Source organism: Conger conger, chromosome 14 (assembly GCF_963514075.1).
Source record: "Conger conger chromosome 14, fConCon1.1, whole genome shotgun sequence".
NCBI lineage: Eukaryota > Metazoa > Chordata > Actinopteri > Anguilliformes > Congridae > Conger > Conger conger.
This window is the reverse complement of record NC_083773.1, coordinates 22,413,887-22,433,873: the sequence shown is the minus strand read 5'-3', so window position 1 is coordinate 22,433,873 and position 19,987 is coordinate 22,413,887. Positions and strand designations below refer to the sequence as shown.

The following is a 19,987-nucleotide window of genomic DNA, read 5'->3' as shown; positions in this document are numbered from 1 at the left end:
ACCACAGCATTGTGCAGTCTAAACTTGCCTCCGACATGTGCATACACACACACAGCTGTGGCTGCTGTGGCTATGTACTAAAGAACTTGCATAAGCATGACTTTAAAGCTTACTCTGAGGTTTAGAATCAGTGCAAGTTAAAGAAATGGACTTGTGAGTCTTTTAATGTTTTCACACTGTACAGTAGTCTTTTGCCAGAAGGTTTGTATAAATGATGATGTTGTCATTTTGAAAGGGGGAGATTGCTGAACTTCCTTTGCTGAATATAAGGAAATATATACAGAGAAAAAATTCCACTCAAAAGTTTTGAGACAGGAGAAAGGTGTGGCACTGGTAATTAATCATGGCTTTCTTTCATTTGTACGTAACAGTCTGTTGATCATCAACGGTGTAAAAATCCCTGGCCCGAGGCTACTGAATTTCAGCTTGTTTTTCTCCATGGTCGTGGTGACTAACTATAAGGTAGAAGGGTGTGTCTATACTGAATCATAGCCAGAACACAGCCAGTGCCACTCCCACACGGTCACTGCCAAGAAACCACAGCAAATACCTCTGGTTTTAAAAAAACATATGTTTACTCTGAGCGAGATTCCATCTCCTCTGATATGTACTTTTCTTTAAGCTGATGATGGGTACAGTCTTGCCTGAAATGTGTATTTATAATTCAGTTCTATTCAGGTGTATTATGTACAGAACCTTTTTTCCAGAGACACTGCCACAAAGACACAGGGAAAAGACCAGGCCCCAAACTACCCCCTCCCCCCAAGAGAAAGAAAACATCAAAGTTAAAAAACCTCCCCACTGGGAAATAGCACCTACTGTAAGCATGAAAAAACTCCTTGGTGAACACTCATGGAGATTCCTGCTCAGAGTGGAAGTTCTTCTTGCTAGCTGGCCAGTAGTTTGGTTAAATAATAATGAGGAAAATGGGAATATACTGGCCAATAATGATAGTGGTTGAAGAGATTTAACCACTCCCCATGGCATTAGAGATTTCAAAAAAGACAGACCAAGCAAAGAAGATAATATTACTAGGTATGTCTGAAGAGCAGAATAATACACCTAGGCCTCCAGCTTGCCTTGTGGTGTGGACAGGAACCAGGGGAAGGCCGGAGCAGGCAGTCTGTGGACTTAGCATGGGGCCACTGGGGGGACAGAGTTAGAAGAATAAAAATGAGATTGGTTTGAAAGTTGATACATTTAATATTATGTATGGCAAATGGAGAGTGTAATATGGAATAGTTGCAGTGTGCTTTGCTATGGCGGCACACCTAAAGAATGATGGGAAATGGGTGAACACAACCATAATGGAACCAGGGCACTGTTTCACCAAGCAGGATTACTGAGGTGGATAACAGCATTGAGTAGCCCAGCATACCCAGAACAGACAACCGGAGCCTTCACATGCAGCGACAGGGTGAAGGCACCCACAGGTCACATCATCTGGATGCTCTGGGCTCCACAGATCCACCCTTCCTGTACACCTTTAACTATAGGGCAGACTACAAAGGCGTGTCTCAAGCCAAAATGTGAAAACTTTTAGTGCCTGAAGCCGGAACATGTATAAGAACAGAGCTCATTTAGTGGCTTCATTTAGTCTTGGAACATTCTGTGAAGCTGTCAAGATGGAGAGTGTTAGTTAGTTAGATATTTAGCTAGTTAGTTAATTAACCATTTCTGTGGCATCAAGAAGAGGCAGTATTTTCTTCCATTTAGATTACCATTATTATATTAATAATCTGGGTCTAAACAGAGAGGCATCCAAATATCTTTAACAAGAACTTTGGCTACCTACATTTATGAACAAAATCCGTAAGTGAATCTCTTAGTGAATCTGGGCATCCTCTAAATAGAGTTTAATAAAACGACACACAAAACATTTTTGGTCATTCAGGCCATTATGATCTGAACTCATCTGTGCTGTGAGATTGCCAACAAAGGCTTACTATAAGAATTTTTTTTCGTTTTTTCAATATGTATCGCTGACGTGTGGGTCCCTACGAATCACAGGATTGTAAATCAATGGTCATTTGAATGGACTGTGCTAATAGGGTGAGCTACATTACATCATATGGAGTCGGCCTCTCCTCATACCGGTCAATGTGCTACATCAAGTGCTCACGTCACACTAAATCGTGCATCGCAGCTGCAGCACAGGATCTGTTTAATACGTTTATATCTCGCGTCATTAATTACTAGATAAATGATTGAGCCGTCAAACCATCAGCGTAGAGGACAGCACAAGTATTCACAAATCGGGCATACACGTTTACTGTACACAAAGGAGATCACAGGTGGAAAAAGGTTATTTAAACTGAAACTGAATCGAATTTTATATAGCCCAAGATAAAATCATCCTTTCGCAAGCTTGGAAACGTGTAAAATGACGTTTTATCTGATCGTTCTCCATAGCCAAGAATTATTTCAATGGTGAGTCGGTGAAAGGGGACAGTTCAGATAGTCGTGCTAGTGGTGTGGAGTTTGTTTGCCACATATTTTTTGTTACGTAATGAAAGGGCTTCTGTACTAGCTGGGCCACAAGTTAGAACTTTTGCAATAAATGAGCCTGGATACGTTGGCACAAAAGTTCGCCATAACATCATCCAGCTCGAGTGATATAGCCATCTATACTATTGCTCTTTATGGTTATAATGACGACAAATACATTGATGCAATTGTTCATTATTAATAGAAAAGTTAATTCATAGAAAAAATAACATCATTGCATAAATATAACTGTTGGGAATTTATGTGGTTAATTATTTTTATTTTTTTGCTCGTTTGTTTGTTTTTGGACCCCCAAGTCTTTCGTGATCAACCGTGCGTCTAGCACATAGTCTAATTTCTTCACTTGGGAATCCTAGCACGACCTTCTCGTGAATATTCATCAACCTTAACCCGATCCAGTAGGCGTGCACGAGGACTTTCAGGTATTTAAATTCGCATGGCGCTTCTTTTCACTTCACTCAGCAGCAAGTGCTTGAGACCTTGGGCAGCGAGGGAGGAACAATCAGGATTAACCAAATTAATAAATTATTATCGTAAGTAATTGTTCAATGTTTTATAATACTTGTTCTTTGTTGAATATATGTTTATTAATGTCAGCCTATTTATTTAAGTAAAATATAAAGCTATATGTGTGGATAGCCTTTAAAAAACTATTGCAGTTATTATAGGTCTACTTTTATGTGGTATGTGGTATTTGTTCTGGAAATTAATCTGTTTTAAATTGGTCGATGGGAAGAAAATCTCAAACACAAATACTTTTGCTTTCATTCGACTAAATCTATATTTGTGATTGAATATAGGCAACTAGCATATGCCTCTTTGCCCTGCTCCCTATACAGAACTAAAAACACTGAAATCTTTTCAGAATTGTCCAAATGGAGACCATTCACGAGATCATCCCATTGGCCAAGGAGATGTGGAGCCAGAAGCCCAGCCGGCGGCTGGTGAAGGTGTACCTGCTGGGAGGCGCGGTGGCCTTCCTCGGGGTGGCGCTGGGCCTGGTGGAGACGGTTTGCCAGCCCTTCTCAGCCGAGGAGCCCCTGGAGGAGGAGCTGGCCAGGCTGGAGGAGCGTGAGCAGCGTCTGCTGGAGGCCCAGAAGCAGAGGGGGAGGACAGAGGAGACCGTGCTGGAGAGTGGGGAGGCCCAGCCCAGGAAGAAGCAGCACCAGGCAATGGCTGGGCAGAGGAGCTCGGCCAACAGACTGCATGCATCCTAAACATATGCCCCCATGTATTTATTGAGGAACGGTAGATATTTACCATGCAATACATGCACCCAAAGAAGTCTGCAAAACTTCTATGCCAATGTCTGAATGTGATGTAGGGATGTCAGAGGGAGATTACCTGTAGAATGTCTGTAATGACTTTAAAATGAGCAGATTGCTTGCTGCTGTGCAGCAAATATGCTGGGAGGTTCAAAACTGGCCTGTCCAGTGATGTTGATGATGTTACACTGGTGGACTGAATGAATCCTTTTATACTGAAAGAGAATATGTGTACCATTCATTTGAATTCTGTACTTACACAATGTTTTTGCAACTTAATAAATGCCTTTATTTATTTATAATGCTTCCAGAAGTGATGTTTAAAAAAGGAATGCAAATATGAGATAAACTTGGTATCTGCGGCAATTTAATCAAATTATTCAGGTGTTATGAACACAATTAAGAATTTAGAAATACAATGTTTAATTGTATTTGTGTTTGTATTTAGTTGAACATTTGAACATATCTACTGTAACCAATGACAAGTATGCACATAAAAAGGTGTATTTATAGTATCAAGGCTTTAAACATCCATTAGAATCGTTCCAGAAATCTGTCTCAGAATCAGACTTCATTGTGCAAATGACAACCCTATTCTCCAATTTAAAAAATAAATAAATAAAAATTCATTATATCTGCATGCTATTACATCAAAGCATGCAGATATTTTGGGGAACTTGTTTGAAAAATCCTACATTTTGTAATTTTACCAACATGTTGCTTATTTATCATGTAATTTCTCATTATCACAGTGAAGTGATGAAACGCTCAAACATGATATTCACTTCCTGAGACCCTGCGCCCTCAAACGAGGACATTCACTTTTCACTTCCCTGAGCTATTTCTGCTAACATAAGAGACATTCAATTCAAATTGAATAACTATATCTTTTAAAAATATTTTCACAGCAACGTGTTTCCTTGTATTACATAGTACTATGTAAAACGATTTATAACACTTTTACAGGAGGTTAAATGTGAATTCATATAAAACTTCACAGAGGTTCTTGGATAATCATTTAAACCCCATCCCATAAATATTTACATCAATAAATTGATTACACAGTCATACTGTGTGTAAATAAACAACAGTTGGATCCCCTTAAACTTCAATATTGACTAAAACTACTTCAGGAAGTATGGCATTCAGATATAAAACATACATACTAAAACATATTGATTGACATGCAAGTACTCACTGCTTTAATTGCAAACCACAATACTAGTTTGCCTGAAAGTCTAGTTATACAGAGTGTGTTTTGAGGATTAGCCCCACAACAATGATGCTCATTACATACACAGTATTGTCAAATAATTTGTGGAATCTGAACAGTGAGAAAACAAACAAAATTAGGGTTATGAAATACTGTCCACCATTAAACTTGCTATAAAATCTGCAGATGATCTTTTAATGTGTAATAAATATAATCTTACTACCTCATTATAAAACATAATTGTGCCTAATCAGTTGTGTCCTTCTAGATAATGACAGAGAGTCAGTGTAATGATGAAAATATGGCTTCTCAGTAATCCAATGAAAGCAACCAGTTTTGGCTCTGTTCCCATGCCCGACATCTGACCTAAAGCGCTGCTATCTAAATGATTAAAGCTATGGTACCACATGTGATAGCAGCCTCTCCTCATACTGGTCAATGTGTTATAGCAAATGCTCACACCACTCTCACTCTCATGCCCACAATGCACCTCACCTCCAGCACTGCAAGGATTTCAGAAAGGAATCCTGAGAGCATAAAGTGCACGTGCCACAAGGTGAATTTAGGCTGCTAGAAGTAGGTCATGAGGGTAAGTATAATGCAAGCTTTATGTGTGAACATAAACAACAATGGGATCCCATTGTTTGTGATAAGAATTGCTGTTTAGAATTAAAAACAAAAGAAAAACATTGGCAACCAATAATGGAATATTTACTGTGGCTACTCTTTCAGAAATGCATAAGACATCACTCAAGATAAATAAATAGGTAATTAATATGTAAAGGGATTTTTATCACTGGTAAAATAAATGTATATGCATATATATATGTAATACAAGAAAATAATGAATCGACCACCAGCAGACTAAAATGATGCAAGTCACCAGTACTGCTTTCATCAGATTGAACAGCAAGTATATGCAGGAAATTGCACAAATGCAAATACATGAACTGATGTGATGTATGAGCCAAATATATTTTAATTCAGTGATCCACTACAGTAAACACAGACAAAACATAACCCAGTTCCAAAGGAAAAAAAGGGGGGAAAAAAGTGGAAAAAAACATTAACATGCAAAGATAATATATGTGGTTATTTTTAAAAGTATTGATTATTATGATACATGTATGCACATAGTCATAGACCTCTGATGTAATGATTATTCATTATTTCACTGCTGACCATCAACCAGCACTTTAGTTCCTTTATTTGAAAGCTGAAACGTATTTCTGTATTTGATGTGCTGCTACAAGACAGCCTCAACAGCAACCGTTGGTACCACTACACGCTACGCTACACTGCCCGCACATACAGCAGGCTATCCTCTTTGAAAACATGATGAAAATAATCGTGATTTTAAGCAACCACGTCGGTAATGAATATATGTGGTTATTTGAACATGGACCGACTGTAATATTATTTAATATCATTCTCTCCTTTGCCAATCTCCTCTAGGCTTCTGTGCCGCGAGACCTCCATGTTAAGTAGGTGAAAGGGAAACTGACCGAGGCACAGTTGGAATGGATCTTGTTTGTGTAATAGCTTTGCTTGACTAAGTGACGGAGTCTTGTGCTCAGCTATGAAGAGTATGCGTCAGGTGAATAGAACAATATCATGCAACACGTAGCCCATTCACAACCCAGCTTGTTCACACATATCGAAGACATTTTGATTGCTCTTTGGGTTACTTGACACAACGACGTTGGATCCGTATACATAATATAGTTTGGAAAGCTGCTTCGATTGTTGAAACATTTATAAATTAATTTAGTGAAAGTTTTTGCAATGGTTTCACCACCTTTCTGATGAATATTCATTATGTGACACCAGTGGGCGTGCACAAGGGACTTGATGTCTTTAAATGCGTGAACCGCTTCCTCTGAACTCACTCAGCAGTAATTGCTTGAGACGGCAGGCAACAATTCGGGAACTTGGAATTACACCAAATTTGAAACAAAGAACAAAACAACCCCATTCCGTAAGTACCTTTTGTTTGTTTTGCAATGTACCATTATAGCATACTGTACACTCAGTGAGCACTTTATTCTGTATTGACTAGACTTTTTTAGACTTAAAGGTCTTCTGCTGATGTAGCCTATCCAGTTAGAGGTTGTGTGTTCTGATATGCTCTTGCATGCCCCTGTGGTAATGTGTGGTTATTTGCGTTACTGTCACCTTCTTGTGAGCTTCGACCAGTCTGGCCCTTCTCCTCTGGCCTCTCTCATTCACAACACTTTTTTTTGCCTGCAGAACTGCTGCTCTTTTGTTTCTCACACCATTTTCTGCAAACAAAGAGATTGTTGTGCGTGAAAATCACAGGAGATCAGCAGTTTCTGAGATAATCAAACCACCCTGTCTGGCACCAACAAACATGCCACGGTCACAGTCACTTAGATCACATTTCTTCAAAAATATATGGGTCCCTCTTTATTGTTTTCATGTAATATTATTTTTCTCAATCTCCATTTGATGTGTTAAACAGTATTCAGGCATATTTGTTTTCTTCCTGTACCAAATCCTCAGAAATGGAGACCATTCACAAGATCATCCCATTGGCCAAGGAGATGTGGAGCCAGAAGCCCAGCCGGCGGCTGGTGAAGGTGTACCTGCTGGGAGGCGCAGTGGCCTTCCTCGGGGTGGCGCTGGGCCTGGTGGAGACAGTCTGCCAGCCCTTCTCAGCCGAGGAGCCCCTGGAGGAGGAGCTGGCCAGGCTGGAGGAGCGTGAGCAGCGTCTGCTGGAGGCCCAGAAGCAGAGAGGGAGGACAGAGGAGACCGTGCTGGAGAGTGGGGAGGCCCAGCCCAGGAAGAAGCTGCACCAGGCAATAGCTGGGCAGAGGAGCTCGGCCAACAGACTGCATGCATCCTAAACACCTTACACGACTCTTACACACACACATACACACACACTACACACACACACACACATACACACACACACACACATATATACACACACACATACACACACATACACACACACACACACATATATACAGAGATAGAGAGAATGAAAGAGAGAGAGAATTCCATGTGCTGAATGACTAAATGAAGACTTTTCATGGTGAAAAACCTACCCTGCCATACATAGTGAGTAACACTTGTTAATACATTCACAAAAAAAAACACCCCTACCCTTGTTTCAAGAAAGAAAGTTTGATACATTGAGTCTAATTGAATGTCCAAGCAAACATTTGAATGACTGACAATGTAATGATTTTAGGCATTTAGCAGAACGCCTTATCCAGGACAACTTGTGCAGCTGACATTCTTTCACATATAATCCATTTATGCAGCTGGGTATTTACAAAAGCAGTTCAAGTTCAAGCCCAGGTCATCTTGCTCAGGGGTACATGAGCAGCGCTCCACATTGAACCTGCAAGTGTGAATTTGTAAACCCAGTCCAACTGCTATACTACACTGCCACCACCAGTAAAACCAGAGAGAGGTAAATAGATTCCCAAGATGAGGATATTTCTGGCTGCTGTGCAGCTGGAGTCTTGCGGGGTTCAAGGCTGTCCTGTACCGTGATGATTACGATGTTATGTTGTTTGTATGAATATTTTTATACTGGAGGAGAAACTCCCATGTACTGTATTTTTCAGTGCTATATTTTCACACTGTTTTTGCAACTTAATAAATAGCTATAAATATGTATTTACAGTGCTTCCAGATTTTTCTGTCCATGTATTATGCCTTATTGATGCCATGGTATGCTCACTCTGTGCTCACTTGACAACCAGTATGGACGTGCACAATTGCAGTCAATTGACATTGTAATACTACACAGCTGACGCTTTTAAAGTAGTTGCAGGTAAGATTAAATATTTCTTATTTCTCAACTTTTTTAAATGCTAATAGCAGTGGACATAATATATGCCTGGTACACATGTTTCCATTGGGCTTTGAGGTAGTAGTGTGTTAGCAAATCATACATGTGCCCTGTGAGAGATTGGCGTCCTGTCCAGGGTGTATTCCTCTATTTCACTCGATGCAATACATATAAATAAGTATAAATAATGGATGGAAAAGTGGCAACTTCTGGTCTTAATTATTTAATTAGCTCAATCATACTGCATCTTGGTCATTTGTATAAGCACCAGCTACAGTCACAGACTGCAGGTGTATCCTAAAGATTTCACTGTGATCCATTACGGGAGTGAACCAGTGTAATCCATATAGCTATCAGAAAACTAAAATGAAAGTAATTGGTTGGGACAAAAACAAGCACGCAGAGCCACCTTCCAGGACCAGAGTTGTGCGCCCCTGATTTAATGACATGAAGTTGGAGGACCTCTTGTGGTGGAAAGTGGAAACTGCACTGCTTGGCAACTGCAGGTTCTTCTGTTTCAGGAAAGTGATTGGCGTGACAGGCATGCCATATGCCAAGGTAAATCTCTTATTTGTGGGGCATGTTGCTCTTAGTCTATATAATACTGTAGCTTGATCAAATTATATCTATCTAACAGGATAGCTTGCAAGAAACATTACTTTATATGGCTGTAATAACACTGAATAAAAGCAAAACATACTTTCTCAGCTGCAACTCAATACTTTTAGCTGAGACAAAGCATACTACATTTTATTGCATAATTTTATTATCCAGTGGAAATGAATAGCCTGCAGGAAAAAAAACAGACTTCAAACCAGCTCCATACTCAACATGGTTTGACCAGCTCAAGCTGTGTTTTGAAATAGTTGGTAACTGGTCATTTCAAGCTGGCCATAGCTGGCTTTTACACCAGGGTACAATTCACTAAATACAGATCTTAGGAAGAGATTTGATGACCATGATCATGGACCCACGTGCTGTCTGAATATTCTTATTAATATAAACATTTTCGGCGTCAGTAAGTTCAGTAAGTTCATCGACAGATAAAGCTGCAGTGTGACCACTCAAATCGTTATCCACTGACTTGCTGGTGCTTGTTGTATAAAACATGCTAATCTTTTTCATTCACCATCTTTGGTACTGTGAAAGATTAGGACCCGGAAGCGGAAAGCTGTACTACACGTGGTGAAAAGGGCATAAGGGATTTGCCGGTGTTCATTCATTTACAGCGCTGACACCGAGACGGGAGGCTACCGAGTATCGGGAGACAGGGACTGGGTCTTGAGAGCGGGAGAGGGTCGACTGTATAGGCGGGGGGGTGAGGGAGTCGCATCTGGACGTTTCTGTTTGTTCATTATCCGGGAGTGGGAATATAGGTGTTTGTTGCTGGAGTACGTTAGCTGACTTCAGAAAAGCATCACAGAATTGCTACTGTCTCGCATGCAAACTGCCTAGCAATAGCAAGAATCTGAAGTTTTCTTTTATCAGAAAAAAACGCCTGAATGAAAAGCACGGCTAGCATGACCAAGGAAAACCGTTGGAACATTCCTCCAAATGCACCCGCGTGTATGGAAAAGCACTTGGACTCGGTACATTATAGGCCAGGTAAATCGCTAGCGAAGTAACCGCTCATTGTTAGCCGATCAATCGTTGCTAACTAGCTGCATATGCATTTAGTAGCAATTAGGTTTAGCATGTTGGTTAATTAGCTAGTGAACACCGGGGCTCCTAGCTAGCCCAGCACCATGTGGTCTTTCAATAACAAACCAATTGAACTGTCTAGCTAGATATGTTTTCCCTGCTAGCTAACAAATGTTATAGCAACTATAACTAACTGCCTAGCTAACTTTTTAGGTATTTCGCTTTTGGAGATCATATGCTGTTCTCTATACACGACTTATTTTAGATGGATGTTACCTACTTGTTGACATTCATTATTCATTGAACCATCAAAAGTAGCCGGCTCTTTTTCGTAGATTTCGGTTATTCGCCCAGTTAGTGGCTTCCTTTGCTCGTTAAAACAAAATGCTGTGTCTTTACCAGATTTTCCAGCACTGAATGCCCTTTATCTTTTTTCTGCATAGATCTAGCTAACCTACTATTATTTTATTAACCCACGTCTTAAAATAAACAACCGCTCGGTTATGTAAAGGACGTTCTGATTATCTGATTGGTTTGTGTGGTCTGATGGAAAATGCCGTTAAAAGAATTCCAGAAAAAAATTGTGGAAATTAGCAACTTTAGTTTAGTTTTTAAAATATGGTGTTTGCCCCCCCTTTTGCCCCCTCAAGATGGCACGCTCTTGTTGGGGGCCTCCAGCCTAACGGGCAGGTGCTGGTTGGGCTCTATCTGGGTGTACAAGGACCCGACGAAGGCGCCCAATGAGGGGTACTGCAATGCCGGAGTGCAGACGGAGGCTGGGGTCTGCGATGCACAGTGGCTGTCCGGGAGGAGCGTACTGCTGGCGTCGGATTCGGGTGAGATTCGGGGTCGTGTGGGCGACATGTTTTCCTGTGGGGAAATCACTGGTGGGTGTGCTGATGGCTTTGGTCCCTCACTCTGTCTGCAGTGGGAGGAACCTGTGAGGCTGGTGCTCCATGCGCGTTCTGGACACATTTGAGGAAACTACTATTGTACTGTATAGCCTAGAGTTCGTTTTGTCCATACGCATTATATCCTTCGTTTGTCAATAAGCATGAGACCAGAATAATCTCTCTTGTTTGCCGTCCTCCATGCTGGCTATATCTTAGAATTGATTATATTCCTTTGCACTCAACCATTGCATTTTATAATGAATTCACTCGTTCCACATGCCAAAGCTCTTTGAAGGCCATATTTTGCCATAGCCCTAAGGCAGTGCTGATTGCATTTCACTGTTCTCTGTCTGAGTTTTTTTGTATCCTGCTGGAATGGCAGCATTTAATATAAGCCCTGCTTATATTAAATACGGATGGAACAGTCAGGCTTCATTATTCCGTATCATAGTATATTTCTTTTTCCAATATACCAAGTTCTCTGATTGGTTCATAACACTTAGCCAATGGGAGCACCCATTAATCCGCCCTCTCCATTGGCTAAAAGCCTGAGCGTTTGTCATCTCATTTGCTGCCCAGGTGCTGTGGAACTCTGGGAGCTGACTGAGGATGAGAGCCTCTTGGTCAACAAGTTGAGCCACCACGAGCATGATGACATCGTCACCAGCATCAGCCCTGTGGCCGGAGGAGGTCAGGTAGCCAGCGGCAGCGTCGACTGCTGGTGGGTTTGTGTTTGAATCTACCGTCCCTGTCGGCGTGTCCCTCCTCATAAGCCGCAGTGAGAGGTCTGTCTTCTCAAAGCTTTGGGTTCAAACTTTTATTTTTGCAAGCTGAGCAATTCAATCCAGATATAGATAACGTGGCCTTGAAGACTGTAATTTGGCTGCATTTCATACAGTAAGGTGTCTGACTCACCTGTATCTTTACCAGTCTTCCTGCCCTAAAGGTGTGGAGACTAAATAAAACTCTTCGAACGCAGTACATTTGGAATTGTGTGGTTTGCTCTGAATGGATAAAGACATTCACTGCTAATTAATTAGCATACTGGCTCAAATGTTTAATATAGCGACTTTGTCCAGTAATGTTTTTTTTTTTTCTGTATTGGCTATGTGGACAACAATCCTAGCCTTTTAGAAACCTACAAACTGGAATAACTGATTGTATTGAAACAATGCCCTATGAATGATCACAGTCTCAGGATCTCTGTTCTGTTTCAGCATCAAAATGTGGGATCTTGCTCAGCAGACGGTAGTCAACACACACAAGGGTAAGATGAGTGCTGCTTGCACCTGACTAGGCCAATTAAACAGTTAAGAGCATGTTTTGAACATGAATTGTCTCCGGGAATTAAATGAGCATCCCTACCACCTTGCAATATGTTCCCTCTCCCACTGTATGCCCAGGTCACGCTGGCCCTGTAACCCGCGTTTCCTGCAGTCCCACAGACGAGGCGTTGATGCTCTCCTGTGGGCAGGTAAAGTAAATGCCAGCTTTGCTTTTGTCCACAGTTCCAATACGAGTGCTTCCTGAGGGGTGGTTAAGTGGTTTGGGGTTTTGGAGGCAGGCTTTAAAATTTTTTAAATATGCTATTCTTTATCCTCCATGTTAACTCGTTTCTCTTTCTCACCCAGGACGGACGCTTGCTGCTCTGGGACAACAGGAAGCCCAAGCCTGCCTCTCGATTAGGTGAGCAGGGAAAAGGAGGCCTTGTGTATTCTTCTTGAATATAATTCAGCCATTTTTTTTATTATTTTGTGTCCCTCATTAAAGCTTTTACACCATTTGGTTGCTGCCTGTAGCTTGCTATTCTCAGAATTTGTTCCAAAAACTGGGTCTTCGCTGTTCTGTACAAGTTCTGTTCTCAGCAATCTAAAGCTGGCGGACGATATGAGGAGGGCCGTATCAACGCCCAGACCTGCATCGTCACCAAACTCAATCGCCCCGCCCCTTGGCGTCCTCCGCCCACACACTTGTGTAGCTGATGCAGTCACAGCGGGCCGCTTGGCATACTTGGCAGCAACCTTACTGTTCCACTGCACTTTTGGCTTTAAGAGCCCTTCGCTGACTCTCTTGGCTTTTTATTGCAGAGGTTGTGGCCCCCAGCTGCCGTCCCACTTGTATAGCCTGGCACCCACAGCAGAGCAGCGTGTTTGCCTACGGTAAGCAGCCCGTGTGTAGCCCCTGCCACGGCCAGCAATGCTGCTGGGGCAGTCACGATAAGCTCATGACTCCTTTGTATTGGTACCGTTTTGTTTCCTTTCTGATCCTGCTCATTAGATTCCTGGAATGCGGCACAAATAATTTGTTGTAATGAATGTTTCTGGGGTGAGATCCAAGAATAATGGTGAAGTCTTAAACTCACCTGTAAATAATGAGAACACTTTGGGGCTTAAGAGTACTCCTAAGGATTTGGGAATGTTGCAGTATAACTTGGAATTATAACGTGGTGCTTATAAATCTGGATAGTTTTTTTTAAACACCTGGGGAGAATTTATAAAACTCTGCAGAGAATCCACGCTGCGTACGTACAAATGAGGAAATGTACATAAGGCAAAAAAAGAAAATTCTGATTCGTAAAACCTTGCATACCCCTGCCATTGCTCAATTTTTAATATATAAAAAAAATGCTTAGCCATTATTATTATTATAAATTTATTTTTCTGATAAGTGATATCATTAGCAGTCTTATGAATTTTATATAGAGTCCAAATAATTGAGTGAAATTGTCATTCGAACATATTTTCTTTTTCACTACTTTGCCTGCTGAGTCGCTATTTACCTTTGTCTCCATAATGTGTGTACACATGGGTCAAAGTTTCTGTAAATGTACGCACATTTCCAAGGAACTGGCATGCGCACATTTTAAGCCCTTTTTTGTATGTATGCAATGGTTATAAATGAGGCCTCTGGCTATTTAAACACATTTCATAAAGCCATGCAAAATACTAATTGAAAAGACCCTATTTAGTAAAATAGTCTTAAGATTGTATCATTGATTTATTGTTTGCAAATTCCGATTTAGTACTTTGAACAGTCCCAACCAACCCCCACACGTTCCCCTCCCAGTTCTCTCCCTTGCTTGTGCCTGTGCCATTTTCCCTAGTTTGCATACGTTACTATTTCACTTACTGCACTGACTGTCGTTGTATAACCACTTGTTTTCCATTTTCACTGTGGGAGGGAAGAATGAAATTAGTGTGGTCATAACATTTGGTTCACAATTTATTTTTTAAACAGGCATCGATAAAAGACAAATGTGAATGGGATGATGTGACTAAATGCAGATAAGTGGTGCTATGTAGTAAGAGTACAGTGGTGGCCACCCCTGGCTGTGGTGGCCATGTTGGAGGAAATGGCGGTTTTGTGATGACGTTTTGTTTTGTTGACGGGCAGGTGACGAGCTGGGGCGTGTGACCCTCAGGGAGCTCCAGGAGGGGGGAAGCAGTCAGACGATGAACCCCCACAGCCGCAGGGTCTCTGGCTTGGCCTACTCCACACACAGGTAAACGCAGGGTCCCCTGCCTGGCATACTCCACACACACACACGCACACGCACACACGCACACAATCTGAACTTAGCAGAACAGTTAAGTGGGTTCGATCTACGATTTCCTTGGCTTTGGTGGATGTAGCAGTCACCCATGGGGGCTGGCATACGTAACACTTTTGCACTTCAGTTCCCATTGTTCCCTGTGACATACAGCCTTCTCGCACATTTTCCTCCTTCTGATTGTCGGCGTGGTTTTCTTTTTCAGTCACTTTAAGACTCAGACTGCTCCTCCTCTTGTGCTTATGCTGCTGAAACCCTCCTGTGGCTGTGTTTCGGCCAGAGGTTTGTGCCACGCAGTCTGTGCAGAGTAGTATCGCTGAACTGAAGTGGCAGTATTTGGGTGAAGAGCCAGCTGAAGGCTGAGAGACATGGTCAGATTCCTGTGCACAGGGTAGCAGTATCATGTGTGAGTGTATGACGGAAACAGATGTGTGCAAACGGATTTAGATGTCAGTATATCCTGTGATAGCTGCGTGTGCGTTATGGCAGGGGTTATGGCAGGTGACTGCCTTGTTTATCCTCTTACCATTCCTGTCTTGCAATATACCACACCCTCATGCTGAAGGGTGTTTAGGTATGTGTGGAGTTGATTCATTGCAGTTAACGATTTTACCAGCAGATGGCGCAAGTGTCTAATTGAAGTGGTTGCTTCTCCAAAAGTGGTGCAACTCTAATATAAACTGAAGGCAAAAAGCAGGATTCCCTATTTGAGCCAATAATGAAGTATGATAGTTACACTGGCTTGATACTATTTTAGAAGCCATATTAAAGCTGTGTAGTGTCCATCTCCATGAATATGGTTTAAATCTAGCATATAATTGCAATGGAGGCTACATTTTGACATCATACCTTGAACTGGATGTCAAGTGTCCCAGAAATTGTCTTTGGCTCATGAAATATAACCGAAGACTGAACAAGTAACTGTTCTGATAAGGGGGCTTTTTGCTTCAGAGAGCCCTCCTGTCGGAACAGAGTTTCCTGTGCAGTTTTCAGTTTCTTGAATGAACTTAGATTGATTTCATTCAGCTGATGAGTCCGTATTTGCAGATCCGGCTTGTAATTCAGGATACGCACCCTCCTGGTAACTTGATCATTCTGTTTACTGTGGTAATTTTCACTTCACTTCTGTTTAAAGTTTGGACAAGCTAGCCACCTACTCCAGTGGTCCTCCTGGTCCTGTAGAGCTGCTGGGTGTGCTGTTATTAAGCAATTAATAAAAAGGAGGGTGACTGAGCTAGTCACATTCATACTGGGGTATCCTGTTATTTCGCATTTCATTAAAAATCCATCGATGGCTTAGGACTTGATGTTTTTCTTTATACCTTTGTGATAGAGACCTTCAGGCCAAAATGGTGCTGGATGGAATTTATTTTGTACCAAAGGTGTTAAAAAGATTAAAATTTTAAGATCAGTTTTAAATTGAACGGCAGGATGGAAATGGCCATCTGCATGTCTCTGATCTGCATCACGGAGGAGACAGGCTAACCAGGCGTCTTTTGTCCTCCTCTCCCAGCACCCCTCTTCTGGCCTCTGTGAGCGACGACTGCACAGTCACGGTGCTGGATTCGGAGTTGTCCGAAATGTGAGTATAACTGCGTTTTATATTTAAGCGAGTATTGTGAAATTCCTCTGGCCCGCGTCCTACAGCGTGAGCTGTGTGAGGGGTCCGAGCTAGCCCTGGTCACAGATGTCTGCAGTTAATCAGTGCGGGAGGGGGAACGCTGGCGTGACCCGCTGAGGCCAGCGCGGTCTGTTCACAGAGCGATAAATGGGATTCCAGCCCCTGGCTGTGTTTTAAGTCTCCTGCATTCTGGACTGAGCCCAGCTATCAGGGAAAATGATGTATCCAGTCTCTTTATCCCGGCCAACCCACACCGCAAACATTCAACATTGTGACCAGTTTGTTTGCGGTGCACTATCAGGTAACACTCTGTTGCACATTGCATTTCGTTCTTAACTATGAGTAACATATTTAGGGAGGTGGTGTACCCCCCCTCTCACATTTCAGTTTGTCTTTAACTCTTGCAGCGCGGACTTCTGTTAAGGTCAGCAGCCAAGCAAATGATCATTTTGTGTACGAAATGGGGGGAGGAACGTGCTTGGTTCTCAGCGGAGGACAAAGCGCATTTATTCCTCCAAAGCCATGACCGGGATACTAGATAAATATTTGAAAAAGAAAGCTGTGGATGAGGATTTTCTTTGGACATCCCCCTCAGGGACTTGCTTCAATGTAATGGAATGCTTCTTTTTGAATTTAAGTTTCATGTATCTTTCTTGAATTAATTCCTACCTCGTCTATTACAGCAGTGGTTCCCAACCTTTTTTGGCTCGTGACCCCATTTTGACATCACAAATTTCTGGCGACCCCAGAGATTTTTTTTTTTTTTTTTTTTTTCTAGAATTAGTTCTTGATCATGTTTGTTATACTGTGTTGCAAATACAGAATAGCCTGATTAGTGCACAAAGTGACATTTTATTTTCCCTGATCAGGAAATGCATGTACAGTTAGGTAAGCTACAAGGCTTGATTTATAAAAAAAAAAAAAAAAAAAATAATAATAATAATAATAATAATAATAATAAAATTAAATTTTTTATAAAAAATGATCAATTACTACACATTTCAGGCAACCCCATTTGAATTCCGCGGGACCCCACGTGGGGTCGCGACCTCAAGGTTGAAAAACACTATTACAGGCTACACATTTTTGGCAGTTTAAAAAAAAAAAAACACAAAAAAAACCCTGATTACAGTGCAGGATTTGGCAGGGCCTGCTTACCTTTTTTTTTTTGTGTACCATTAATTGGATTCTAACAGGATGGCAGTGTTTTGTTTAAAAATGCCAGAAGCTCTTCTGAGCCCTCAAGACTTGAGTGTGAATGCTGTTATTTTTTTGTAACAAACAAAGGGATTACGTGTTAAGAGCGTGTGACAGTGTAGCAAGGGAACAGAGTTTGTGTCCATTCAGCTCAGTGCTAAGACTCCTCACCTTCTCTGTCCCTTTTAAACCAGCTTCAGAGACCGAAGACACCAGGACTTTGTGAGAAGTGTGTCCTGGGTTCCCGGAGGTTCGGACACCCTGACCACAGCAGGCTGGGATCACCAGGTCCTCCACCACAACACGGGGCAGGCCCCGCCTGCCTCTGCAGCCTCCGCCTCACCCCCCTAAACCAGCAGATGTGGGAGGGGTGTGGCAGGGGGTTGTGGGTTGGGGGCGGGGGGTTGTGGGTTGGGGGCGGGGGCGGTGTGGGTGGAGGTCACCAGGCCCACGTGCCTATACAGGCAGAGACAACAGAGCATTGAGCTTCAGTCCAGCAGTCACCCAACACGGGGAATTCTTTACGCATTGTTCGAGGCATCTCTTGTTTCTCCAGTGTCTCAACAGATGGAGAAAGCGAGTGAGAACTCATCCAATCAGATGACCAATCAGGTGTGTAGCAGTCGGGTGTGGCCAGTTAAGGAAATGGGGCAGTGCACTGACTGCTTTCCTTCAGTCTACAGCCAGTTATATAAATTATATTAAAATAATATGTATTAAAAAACATGCCCTGCAAAAGGGCACCTGCCTAGGACGTGGGCCTAATAATAATTAAAAGGGAAAGTAATAATAATGGTAATGACAACAATAATTGGTATTTATAGTGTTGATAACGATAATAAGGGTAGAATGAAGTGCAGGTATGGCCCTGGCTGTAGTCCTGGGCCCTTTTTCACAAAGCAGGGTTACGGAGTTGCCTGGATAAAGGCACGGAGTAAAACCAAGAACCCTCCCAAATCTTGAACATGGAGTCAACTGAAAAGGGCTGTTCCTGGTTTTACTTGGCACAGTTTTCTAGAGAACTCTAATCCTGTTTCCCAAAATCCCCCCTGGTTTGGAGCTCCGTCATACGGCAGGATTGTGTTGACGGCTGGACTCCTCACACTTTGGCCCAGGCCTTTTCCCTCCTCTGGAGCTCTACTCCGTCAGTCAAGTGAGAATTGGCGGCTAATACGCTGATAAGATTGCATTGTTGCGTTTGAATTTATTCCAGTGACTGTTTAAATTTGTAGCTTCCTCAAAGTACTCGGTGGGAGGGAAATCCGGTAGACTGTGTTCCACTGAACCAGGTGACTGCCTGACTGCTAAAGTTGGGCATGTTCATAGCCACAAAATGGAGGAATCATTGTACTTATGACCCTAGGGGTCGAGTGCTTCTCTTCTTCGTCCCGTTTGCCTTAAGTCAAACCTGGCCAGGCTCCACTGACTCCCACATATGCTGCGATACAGCTTCTGAGCCTCTGATGCTGCACTGCTCAGCGTCTATTCTGGGGCATCTGGTCAGTAAAACTTATCTTTACACCTCTCTCACTTTCCTCACCTACAAACGGTTTGGTTCGGAAAAAGCCATTTGCTGCTCTGACTGTGTAAATGTCTGGTGTCTCTACTCTAAGGCCCAGAGCCTAATGGGAATCTAGTCCATTTTGTTCTTTTTTTTTTTTTTCTCCCCCCCCCCCCCCCTTGTCCTTTTAATAAAGTTTGTATCCGTAGTACTTGGATGTGTGGCAACTAATTTCTCGCCAGGTCTGTTGATTGGATACATCTTGTAAGTTCTTTACAAATGTTGCAGAGGAAGTCACTTTCCCACAGCTATGCTGTAGTTAAGGTTCAACACAAAGGCCCATTTACAAAGTAAACTACAGCATCCTAGCACTGGTGACATCACTGAACTTAAGTTGTGGAATGTTGTTCCAGGAAATTAAACCAACATATTCACAATAAAACCAATGTGCACTGATAGAAATGCAACCTGCCGTCTTTGTTGTACCCAGTCCACTGTTGTATTGTTAGCAGCCCTGTTATTTTCTTGATGCACAGGAATGTGGCAGGGCTAGGAGAGAGGCTATAAAGCCCATGTTTGAACCACCCAAAAGCGGATCATGGCTGCATTCCTACAACCAAACGTCACTACAACCAAAATCAACTATCAATCCTCTTTTCATGATATAAAATTCAAGGCTTCTAATTAAGTTCTCTGAGTAGCTTGATAAAGAAGTGCACCATATTCATAATACATTTCCCCACCCATGTACCTGTATATAAAAAAATCT

At 42.1% G+C, this 19,987-nt stretch overlaps 3 protein-coding genes across 3 annotated transcripts; all 3 read left to right on the top strand.

Moving 5' to 3' along the window:
- Positions 1-2,978: 2,978 nt before the first annotated feature.
- Positions 2,979-3,794, top strand: LOC133110661 (G0/G1 switch protein 2-like). Its single transcript, XM_061220911.1, has 2 exons — positions 2,979-3,041; positions 3,374-3,794. Exon 2 carries the CDS (start codon positions 3,384-3,386, stop codon positions 3,723-3,725), a length of 342 nt encoding a protein of 113 aa, XP_061076895.1. The 5' UTR covers positions 2,979-3,041; positions 3,374-3,383; the 3' UTR covers positions 3,726-3,794.
- A 3,037-nt stretch (positions 3,795-6,831) lies between these two features.
- LOC133110635 (G0/G1 switch protein 2-like) lies at positions 6,832-8,596 on the top strand. The gene is made up of 2 exons (XM_061220871.1): positions 6,832-6,964; positions 7,510-8,596. Exon 2 carries the CDS (start codon positions 7,512-7,514, stop codon positions 7,851-7,853), a length of 342 nt encoding a protein of 113 aa, XP_061076855.1. The 5' UTR covers positions 6,832-6,964; positions 7,510-7,511; the 3' UTR covers positions 7,854-8,596.
- Positions 8,597-10,027: 1,431 nt separating this feature from the next.
- Positions 10,028-18,107, top strand: wdr77 (WD repeat domain 77). The gene is made up of 10 exons (XM_061219049.1): positions 10,028-10,420; positions 11,107-11,292; positions 11,929-12,070; positions 12,567-12,616; positions 12,753-12,823; positions 12,981-13,035; positions 13,437-13,508; positions 14,743-14,851; positions 16,413-16,481; positions 17,912-18,107. The coding sequence occupies exons 1-10, from the start codon at positions 10,318-10,320 to the stop codon at positions 18,066-18,068; spliced, it is 1,014 nt and encodes a 337-aa protein (XP_061075033.1). The 5' UTR covers positions 10,028-10,317; the 3' UTR covers positions 18,069-18,107.
- Positions 18,108-19,987: the final 1,880 nt, after the last annotated feature.

Bases quoted from the DNA above. Each gene is read 5' to 3' on its own strand.
- LOC133110661 (XM_061220911.1), top strand. From the start codon at position 3,384: ATGGAGACCATTCACGAGATCATCCCATTGGCCAAGGAGATGTGGAGC.
- LOC133110635 (XM_061220871.1), top strand. From the start codon at position 7,512: ATGGAGACCATTCACAAGATCATCCCATTGGCCAAGGAGATGTGGAGC.
- wdr77 (XM_061219049.1), top strand. From the start codon at position 10,318: ATGAAAAGCACGGCTAGCATGACCAAGGAAAACCGTTGGAACATTCCT. The intron at 13,036-13,436 runs GTGAGCAGGGAA...TTTTTATTGCAG, and splicing joins CAAGCCTGCCTCTCGATTAG to AGGTTGTGGCCCCCAGCTGC. The intron at 14,852-16,412 runs GTAAACGCAGGG...CTCCTCTCCCAG, and splicing joins TTGGCCTACTCCACACACAG to CACCCCTCTTCTGGCCTCTG.